At 36.2% G+C, this 11,006-nt stretch overlaps 2 protein-coding genes across 2 annotated transcripts; both read left to right on the top strand.

Moving 5' to 3' along the window:
* On the top strand, positions 341-1,382 carry LOC109239024. The gene is made up of 2 exons (XM_019405532.1): positions 341-875; positions 970-1,382. The coding sequence occupies exons 1-2, from the start codon at positions 341-343 to the stop codon at positions 1,380-1,382; spliced, it is 948 nt and encodes a 315-aa protein (XP_019261077.1).
* LOC109231190 (ATP synthase subunit O, mitochondrial-like) lies at positions 5,768-10,509 on the top strand (the record flags this gene model as incomplete). Its single annotated transcript, XM_019396775.1, is given in 6 exon segments — positions 5,768-5,779; positions 6,275-6,322; positions 7,596-7,839; positions 9,242-9,354; positions 9,963-10,049; positions 10,143-10,509. Coding segments are annotated over 6 exon segments (624 nt in total), but the record flags the coding sequence as incomplete, so codon positions are not given.

Raw genomic sequence — 11,006 nt, 5'->3', positions numbered from 1 at the left:
TGTATATGTATTTAGCTGTATTTGTGAATGGTTACTTGACCTTCACAGTTGTTCTTGTTTTATTTTTTATGTATTAATAATACATGTATTCTTGTGGATCACAGTGGCTCTAACTGTTTTTTATTAAATGTATTAATTGTATTAAAATGTATGCTTATACATCTAGGTGTATTCAGCCATGTTTAAATGTATAACACTGTATATATTTGTGTTGTATACTACTCTATATGTATATATAGATGCAATAATATATTCAAACGTATATGAGTGTATTTTTTGTAAGTATTTATACTGATCATATGTTTAATTATAACTTCTTTGCAGCTATGCATTATTATGTATGTCTGAAGATTGTGAATGGAGGTTTAAGACTTCTAGCATTAACAAATCACAATTATTCAAAGTGAGAGAGTTCAATGATAAGCATACATGTCCGTTGAAGGATAAGGTGTATGAGCAACATCAGGCAAGTAGCAGCCTTATAGGTGGTATGATTAGGCCCAAGCTTACAAATCATAAGAGGAAATACACCCCAAAGGATATCATTGATGATGTGAAAACTGATTTAGGTGTCGATGTTAGTTACATGTTGGCATGGCGGGCTAAAGAAAAGGCAATGAATTTTTTGAGGGGTGAACCGGCTGATTCATACAATAAATTACCAGGATACTTGTATACAATGGATATGACATATCCTGGTTCGCACATTAGAATGGTAAAATTCCCACAAAATGAGTTCAAGTATGTGTATATATCCTTGTATGCCTTTATAAAGGGGTTCGATCAATGTAGACCCATTGTGGTTGTGGATGGAAGCCACTTAAAATCGTATTATACTGGGACTTTCGTCTCGGCCAGCACTTTGGATGGTGCAGGTGAGTATGCTGGTCATAATAAAATATTATAATTATTACTGCATATTAAATATTGAAATACATATTTATAGTATGTATGAAATTTTATTTACAGGTCATATACTTCCAATAGCATATGATGTTATTGATTCAGAGAACGATGCTGCTTGGACGTGGTTCTTTGAGCAATTCAAGGAAGCATATGGTGAGAGGGAAAGCATGTGCATCGTTTCTGATAGGAATGAAAGTATCATCAAGTCCGTATCAAGAGTGTATCCAACTGTACCACATTTTGCTTGTATATGGTATCTTTGGAACAACGTATATAAGAAATTAAAAAAGAGTCATTCAAAGTTAAGCGAGATATACTTCTCAATGGCAAAAGCGTACACACAGGCTGAGTTTGACAGTCTAATGGAGAAGGTGGAGAAGGTAGATATTAGGGTGAAGGAATACTTGGAGTTAGCTGGATACGAAATGTGGGCTAGGTTGTATGCACCTGTCAACAGGGGATGGACAATGACGTGAAATATTGCCGAGTCAATCAATGCCGCACTTGTGTCAGCAAGGGAATTACCAATATACGACCTCCTCGAAGAAGTTAGGAAAATGGTTGGACGTTGGAATTGCAGCAATCGGAAAGAAGCACTAGAGACATACACAACACTTGGGAAGAAATACCAGGAGATGCTTGTCACACCTCCTTTTTTCTACACCACCCCGAAGGATAGTGTATAAGGGAGTTTTTTCACTTTAAGTGACAATCGAAACGGGATTCGTTTATTAAGAAGTTCAGAGTCGCCACTTGGGAGATTTATGGTGTCCCAAGTCACCGGTTTAAATCCCGAATCGAGGAAAAGGTTTGACTCTGTTTAACAGTCGCGAACCAGAAATCCGGTTAAGGAATTCTGTTAACCCGGGAGAAGGTATTAGGCATTCCCGAGTTTCGTGATTCTAGCACGGTCGCTCAACTGTTATAAATGGCCTATTATCTGATTTTAGCACATGTTTTAGCCTATGGTGCAATTTTAAATCTTTAACCGTTTTTAATTAAATAAATTTTAAGAAAGTGAACGTCGTTTTAAAAACGTGTTTTTGGATCACGTCACACGAAATGCACCCGGATCCTCAACACATTTTTATTCAACGTTTTGGGATTTGAATTTGGGTCGCATGAAATGCACACCCGAGTTTAGGAAGGTAAAATTATTAAAGAACGCGCCTAAAGCGACTAACGTGTCATTAACTTTGCGGGAGGCCATGAAAATTCGCTAAATGGCACACCCCGAATTCTAAATATTTTAATACAAGCATTTAATGAGGGCCCTGCAATTTATATGCTTTGTGCGGCGAGGCTCGTCTCATTTTTATTTAAAGGCTATCCTAGAGCAAGCTATAATTTCCTATTTAATTTTTGTCTCTAAAGAATCCTAATTAATCAATTTTATCAGTTGCTATTATTTAAAATAATCAAGGAGTTTGGGTCTCAAGTTCAAGTCCACACTTGAACAAAGGCAAACCTCTTAATTCAAGCATGCTACTTAACTAGGAGGCCCAAACCCCAAGTTATAAATTTAAACCCGTGATCTTAATATAAATTCCAACCTTCAGCATGTTTGGGCTTCAAATTAGCCCAATAAAAGGAGTTTAGAAACAGCTTAATAAGAAACAATTGGTATTAGGCCCGCGATCAGACCTAAATGAGAGGAGAAAACTGTTTGACACCGGGCCTTAAACAGATTCAGGCCCAGGTCTGATTCAAATTAAAACAGTCACGTTTGGGCTTCAAAAGGTTTCAGGAAATCAAAAAAAATGGAATTTGATTATCTTTAAACATCATTCTAACGCCAAATCATATTCATAATGAAGACATAATCCAGTAATGGTTCGTTCACTATCACCTTGTTACTTAAATCCCAATACCATCCGTGACCTTTTGATTAATGAACTGATGCATTCAACAACTATATGTCACATAAATAGAATTAACTAGCTAAAGTAATCGGCAACCATCCAAACCATCCCAAATCACGTTGGAATCACATCTGCAGTCCTGAATCCTAAACAGGCTCGTATGAACAGAACTTCATGCCGTAACCACTAGCATTTCCATTTTTAGCTAACTAAACACAAATCATATGAAAGTGTCAACTAATTGCAGCTAAAATATAAACAAATGTCAAGATATATCACCCTAGAGCTTCGACTATGACTTTCAAGACCAAACCTGAGTGACTCTCAGCCAGACATTCACAAAGGCTAGAATCCTGATGCAGCACCAAGCATAAACTCAAACAGTTGAAGTCCATTGTTCAACTATGGACGCAGAACGCGAAATACAATACCAAGTCATTCTCACACACTAGATTTCAGCAGGAATAGGGGCCCTAACTAACACTTGAGCTCTAATTACAGAACATGAAGCAGTAAAAAAAAGAAGAGAAATTCAGCTTCAAACAAAATCTTCATTTAACAAAACTTCAATTCTTTACATGCCCAACAATCAAACCTCAACCATGAACCAAGGAAATACCTGGATAAAAACAAAGAAAAAGGTGAGGAATGAAGCAGTAACAGCAATCAACCCAGCAGCAACACAACTCAACCAACTCGAATATCAAAACCAAAGGGAGGCAAACACATTCGAACTAGGACTAGAGCATACCAATTTTAGAAAGAATGCAACCCAAATCAGTATACCAAGGGTGATTTCAACCGAATTCAAACCCAACACCTCTGAATCAGACCTTAGAGCTAAGATTTAATCCATTGTTAAACCTTAAATGAACAAGAATTGCTTCAGATGTGAAGAAACTTTGAGAATCCAAGCAAGGGGGCAATGGAATAGTATTTTTAGAGGTTTTTGCCGCCTAGAGTTTTTAGTATATTTTTTCAGTGCTTCCAATCTCCCCCTTCAGCCCTAAGTAACAATGCCTTTATCGGCAAGTTACTAGGGCAACTTCAGACCTTCAGTTTTTAACCTTTAGTCCTTTTTGAACTTTTATTTAAACTATACCCAAGTTAAACCATCAAAAGACCTGAAATAATCTAGAACCCCTCCCTAGAAGCTTCCAATTCTGTTATTAAAGATTCTCCTATCCAATTTACCTAAACTACCCCTAAATGTGCCTGTTTTTACACTCAGCAATTCATACGGGTCAACTGGTCAAACTAATTGGGCCATAGACCCTGAATTGAAACCCTAAATGGGCCTGGTACTACCTATAAGGTAATCTAACCCAAACTCTTTTTACACAAAACTCAAACAAATAACCACGATGAACACAAAACCTGATAAACCAACCCAACTAATACATCACAGCATTAATTTAAAACCCATTACAGTATAGCAAAGCTCAGATTAATCATGAAAACTTAAATCAAGCACACAAAGTTCAGAGAAATCTGGATACCAAAATTAACAATGATAATCCTAAATCAATGCTAATCATTATACTAACACTACTCCATCTTAAGGACACTTTCAGAACAGTAAAAGAAAAAATGATAAACAAGAGGCGAGAAAGGAGAGGACAGAGATGAAAACAACAAAAAAAGCGGAGAAGAACGAGGAAGGAGGGGAAACAGAAACGAAAATAGGGAAAAGAAAAGAAACGAAGAGAATTACCTAAAAGAGAAAACAAACGACCGGCTTGAACGAGCTCCGGCATTCTTTGATTTGAACCCAAATTGGTATTAATCGAATGTTCTTGTTGAGAACAAACGATTAATACAAATTTCAGGCCAAAATCACTTTTGGACAGTGGGAGGCTTTACTTCTTCCTTTCTCTTAGATCTGAAACTGGCCTCGCTTGGTGATGATTTGAAGAGATGTGGTGGTGAATTAGGGTTAAACAAAGGGTAACGGTTGTCTGGAGGAAAGTTGGGTTGAATAGGGGTGGCGCCGCCACCGGAGAAACTGTGGCGGCGCTAGGGTTTCATAATTTCAAACCCAGATTCGGGGAGTTCTAGGTATATTTAAGGAAAAACAATAGGTGAGTTCGAGACGGAGGGAGGGAGAGGGGGCGTCGTGGTGTGAGTTTGGTGATGATTGGCCGCGGCCGCGTGCCGCAGGCGATTTTGGTCAGGCGGCGAGGCGGCGGGTGGAAAGGCGGGGTTAAAGGGCGTAGNNACTATAAAGGGTAAAGTAGCTATATAATATAATATTTTAAAATGGTATTTATTTAAATAAATAGGATACTAATAGCCTGTTTGGCCTAAGCGTTTTTTTTTTGCCAAAAGTGCTTTTTTGGCCAAAAGCACTTTTGGCCAAAAAATTGAGGTGTTTGGCCAAGCTTTTGGAAGGAAAAAAAGTGCTTTTGAGGAGAAGCAGAAGCAGTTTTGGAGAAGCAGAAAAAAGTAGTTTCTCTCCAAAAACACTTTTCTGAGAAGCACTTTTGAGAAAAATACACTTAGAAGCAGTTTTCAAAAGCTTGGCCAAACACTAATTACTGCTCAAAAGTACTTTTCAACTCAATTAGCCAAATACAAATTGCTTCTCACGAAAAGCACTTTTTTAAAAAGTACTTTTGAGAAAAGCACTTCTCAAAATAAGCTGATTTTAGAAGCTTGGCCAAACGGGCTCTAACTTTTCTACAGGGTGTAAAATTTCCAATAAAATAAGGATTATTACAACCGTGAAAAAGAGGAAAAGGGGTACACGTGTCACTGATTGCTAGTGGTAGCATAGAAATCCTATGCCCTTTTAGGTTATAAGTTGTGAAATGTTAAAATCGACTCTGTACCCCTAACCCTCACTCCGCCATTTTCAACAGTACAAAGCCTATTAATCTCTGGTGAAAACAAACCGGGTTCGAAGAAAAGATTCTCTTGCGATGGCAATGGCAGGGCGAGTCAGATCCACGCTCCCTCTCCTCCGCAAAGCCCTTTGCTCCGATTCAAGATCCCTCCTCTCCAATCCTGAGGTATTCATTGTTATCAGATATGAAACCTAATTTTGGTCTTCGATATTGCTGATTTGTTTGTAGTTGTTGGGTTTTGCTTTCATCTATATTTTGATTCTAGATTCTTGAAATTATATATTTTTATTTATGTGAAATGGCTGAATGTTGTTATTGGGTTATATATATGCAGTCACAACAAACCGTTTCGTTTTTTTAAAATTAAAAATGAAATCGAAGGGAATAGATGGTATCGTTGCAGCTTAGGGTCGATTATTTTGGTGTGATTCTCTTATTGAATATCCTGTTGGAACCGTTTGTAGTTCTGTTCTATTTACACGCGAACTACTTGAAAAGAGAAATCTTTCGATGTGCACAGTGCTTAAGCACATCCCATTTGAAGTTTTTGCTGAATCGCTTTTCTTTTCACAGGACCGTTAAAAATGTCCATGTTGAAATCTGGTAAAATGGCATGTTATGTTTATTTTTTTAATATATGTTTGTCATTTTTTTTTGCAGTTGTCAAGGAATTATGCTACTGCCCCAGCCAAAGAGCAAAAAGTTAAGGTTAGTAAATCGTATGAGATTGTAGTTGTATTTGTGTGTGTAATATCTGTTTCTGAGATAGTTTTTCTTACTTGAGAGTGGTGAATGTTCTGAAGTTTCAAGTTGAATCCCTCAATATGCCACTTATTGCTGCCAAAAGCATTGCATTCCTACCCTGAATTAAATGCATATTGAACCAATTGGGTACATCAAATCCTCAAAGTGGTAGCTGCATCTTTGATTTCAAATCTAAGTTGGAGAGTCCTTCGGCCTTTCTTGAATTTATTAGAGAAGTTATCGATCCCTTCAGACAAAGTTCAACCCCTTTCTTTTTGAAGGTTGGATGTAAATCCACACTGTATATTGTCACACCAACTTGTTGTGTATTGGTTAGAATTCATCTGAATTAGCAACTATCGAGCTCACTTGTATTAATAGGATAAAGTACCTCGCATATAAAAGTTCTGACGGTTTTTTGAAATGAAGGTTGAACATAACTTAATTTTTTTGGCACATTGCTCATATCTGTTAAATTAATGCCTTCATTTGGCGAATTCTTTGGCAATGGATAGTATGAACTGACACTTTTCTCCCATGTACTCCTGGCGGTTGTTTTTTTCATTTTGCTGCCAAGTCCAATTAGTCCTTCATATAGAACTGGGATACTTCCTGAAAAGTGTTAACAGAAGTGCTCGCAGCAAAAATGATGTGGATCATTTCAAGAGTAGAAGTCAATTGTTGACCATGTTAATAGTCCCATATTATTGGTTGATAGAGAATCAACGTAAATTCTACCAATGAATAGCTACTTGACTTAGTGGTCGACATGGACTATAAGTGTTTGAAGCTGTTTGTAGAGCAAATAAATCATCTTCTCATTATTGTTGTAGAATACTATGGTTGTCAGGGTTGATTATTAGCCATAAAGCTCAAAACATCCTTGTTCTCCTGTCAATTATTTATGTCCTGGACCAGTTCATTCTTACCAATTGTACGGAATGTAGAAAGTCCTATTGTTATATTTTGCCTCATTTATCTCAAATGTGTTCTGAGTTTTGTTATATTTTGCCTCATTTATCTCAAATGTGTTCTGAATTCTCTTCTCTCTTCCTGTTTGTGAATCTAAGTTTAAATTCGAAATATGTATCAATCTCTGTCACTTGAAGCAATTACATCATTTTCTTTCTTTCATAGTGTCTTCAACCTAAGAGATGCTAAGAAATGGATACTTTTACCAAAGCAAAGGAATACAAGTCTTACATCTGTTACGTCTTTTGCTTCTATGATGTTTTAGGTTCCTGTGACGATGTATGGAGTTTCTGGAAATTATGCCTCAGCTTTGTACATTGCAGCTGTAAAAGCTAGTGCATTGGAGAAGGTGGAGTCTGAGATTTTGGACCTTATTGAGGCTTCAAAGAAAAGTCCTAAATTTTCTCAGTTTATGAAGGATCTCTCTGTGCCTAAGGATACAAGAGTGAAGGCCATAAGTGACATCTGTGCACAGGCTAAATTTGGAGATCTCACAAGGAACTTCTTGGGTATGATACAATTATATTGTTATTTCTGAAAGAAAATACTACTATTCCATTTTTTAAACTTGAGATTTGTTGGTTTAGATAACAAGTAGAGATGCCATAAATAAACAGATTCTCATTTTTTTGAAATTAGATTCTGCTTCAAGATTTTGATCCTGGTAGATTGGTTGTTTTGTTAACTCAAAGATTCACATCAATTTGGTATCTATATTCTGTTTTAGAGGATGCAAGTTCCTTTAATCGATGTTAATCTTACTAGCAAATTATAAATTCTTCTTCAATGTCGCTATTTGTTGGTATTTATTTTCCTAGCTGCATGGTCATCTCTTCATACTGGAAGCTGAGGCTTCCTCTGTTATCAGTTCAGGTGTTCTCTTTTACTCCATTGGGGGGGAGGGAGTACGTGAGTTGTGATTAGTTTGGTGTATATCTTCAGGAAATTCTCATTGTAGTTTCACCCCTTCAACATTGTACCCCTTCAGATTAATGCTTGACTAAACAAGACAATCCAGAAGATACATTCCTTTTAATTTTATTTAGTAGGATTCGTTTTTACAATTTAGAAGATTAATTTCACATTGAACTACAACTGGCCCCTCTCTCTCTCTCTCTCTCTCTCTCTCTATATATATATATATATATATATATATATATATATATATATATATATAGATTGTGGTAGAATGATCTTTATGGCAATATTTTTTTTGCTATAGTGGTATAACCATATGCATTCTCAATCCTTGTTTTATTCCCTGAATGCTAAGCTGCATGTGGGTATTTTATTAGACTTATTTTAGTTTTCTTTAGCTGTACAAAGCACTATGAGGTAACCAAACAATAATGTCAACTACAGTCTTGACCTTGACCATTTCAACTAATGTGGTAAAGTTGTGGTCCATCATCATTCAGAATCCCTTCCCCTAAGCTAATTTGCAAACCTTACAACTTATTTGTATTAACCCTTGTCTATATCATGCTTTCCTCAAGCCAATACTGCAAATACAATTATTTTGAACTTTTCTTTTATTCTGATATCTGTTTGTCATTTATCGCTTTCTAGTGACATGGGAATTTCCACTTTTTTCCTATTGTTTCATCGCTTCAGGAATAGTTCTTCCTCATTATCACTTATCATGTTGGCAGCATAAGCTGCTAAGTTATATTTCATTTTGGCAGAACTTTGGCTTACTGTTGCCTTTTCTGCATTGGTTTCTATGTTTGATTTAAAGATCAGAGCTTAACAACCACTAATTTCACCGTTCATCTCTTTGTTTTCTTATTGTCATGTGGTATCTAAGCACGTGTATTTCAGCTTTATTAATCTGCTCAGGTAGTATTTTCTTTCCGTTTATGTTCACTTTATATTTGTCTGACACGTTCTCTTTCACCTGTGCATTTCTAGTTGTTTTGGCCGAAAATGGGAGGCTGAAACATATTGATGCCATAGCAAAAAGGTTTGCAGAGTTAACCATGGCACACAAGGGGGAGCTTAAAGCCATTGTAACAACTGTTATTGTAAGTTCACCTATTTTGAACTAAAAGTTTGATTTCGAATTTAGATCCTCTTCTTTCGGTCTTCGTATAAAATTTGTCCAGGCTATGAACTATGTTTTCGACATGGTATTTATTATATCGTTCTTTGAAGAGTAACTGAAACTCAAATTAGGAGGATGAAAGCAATATGAAGTTTGCTTATAAACTGCTTATGGGGACTCTTGGAAGATCGTTATGAAGCAACTCTTTTCACTGCAGAGAGATAGTGTCTTTACAGTTTTTCTTACTTAGCAGTTTGCTTTAAAAGTCACTATATCTGCACTTTTAATGTGACTACAAAATGACATCCAATGTAATTAGTACCATGGGTAGTTCTATTCTAATATTTCAATGTGTATAATCATTATTAGTGGGGACCCTTCATGTAATGCTTGATACTTTGAGTTGAATTCTTTCATGCTTGCCCGTCTCTCTTGCACCCTGAGGGATTGGGTGGTTAACTGCTGTATGATACACGAGATTTTAATTTGGGCAGTAGGATGTATATGTTACTTTATCTGGTTGTCATAGTTTGTTATTTTGTCGTAGTTAAATATCTGATTATTGTATCTTTTGTTTTCTTTACCCAGCCTCTTCCTCCCGAAGAGGAGAAAGAATTGAAGGAGACATTGCAAGACGTGATGGGAAAAGGGAAGAAGGTGAACATTGAACAGAAGGTACATTATGATACTGATAATTATTTGGTAAATTCTTCTTAACAATAAAGATTGCATCTGCTTATGATGTTATTTATTTCCATTCTTGTACAGATTGATCCTAGCATTCTTGGTGGGCTTGTGATTGAATTTGGGCAGAAAGTTTTTGACATGTCGATAAGGACTAGGGCACGCCAGATGGAAAGACTCTTGAAGGAACCTCTCAACTTCTGATTGCACGGAAGCCTGTTTTAGTTATTAACCCTGTTGTGGTTTTAGCTGAAGATGAACATCCTCTTCATTTTGACTGCTTGAAGTGTTTCCTTTTCATATAATGTTCTTGCAAATAAAAGCCTACTTATACATTTGAATCTATCTTCCAAAGGAAAACCGATCATTTTTTTGTGATTTTTTGTGAGGGCAAAGTTGGAATACAAATAATATTTTCTTTTTTTTTGGTCTAAAATTGCGTGAAATGCTCAGTTATGTGTCAAGTAGGTGCCAATTGTTTGAGTGCAATTATTCTCTCCATTAACAACTAATCTTTGCTTGTAAAATCTTTTGAGTTACTAATTTCAACATTGAGAGCTCCAGTCTGTGTAGCATGGGGAATTCATAATATCTTGTTTTTGCCTTTGGAGGAAGGGCTCCGTAAAACGCAATGGTGTATGTTACAAAAGCAACCTCCTTTTTCTTATTTACAAAAGTGATTAACTGATTATTACTCCCTCCGTTTCAATTTATGTGAACCTGTTTGATTGGGCACGGAATTTAAGAAAAAATAAAGACTTTTGGAATTTATGGTCTTAAATAAGTCAAAAAGGGGTCTAGAGTATGTGTGGTTGTAAAAGCTTCTCATTAAGGGTAGTATTGTAAGTTTAAATTAATTTGTTTCTAAATTTAGAAAGGGATTATTCTTTTTGGAACAGACCAAAAAGGAAATACGTTCACATAAACTGAAATAGAGGGAGTATCAAA

Source organism: Nicotiana attenuata, chromosome 1 (genome assembly GCF_001879085.1).
Source record: "Nicotiana attenuata strain UT chromosome 1, NIATTr2, whole genome shotgun sequence".
Classification (NCBI taxonomy): domain Eukaryota; kingdom Viridiplantae; phylum Streptophyta; class Magnoliopsida; order Solanales; family Solanaceae; genus Nicotiana; species Nicotiana attenuata.
The sequence above is the reverse complement of the archived record's forward strand: the minus strand, read 5'-3'. Positions and strand labels throughout refer to the sequence as shown.

Coding starts and splice junctions, on each gene's coding strand:
- LOC109239024 (XM_019405532.1), top strand. CDS start 341: ATGTCTGAAGATTGTGAATGGAGGTTTAAGACTTCTAGCATTAACAAA. Junction 876..969: donor CAGCACTTTGGATGGTGCAG/GTGAGTATGCTG, acceptor TTTTATTTACAG/GTCATATACTTCCAATAGCA.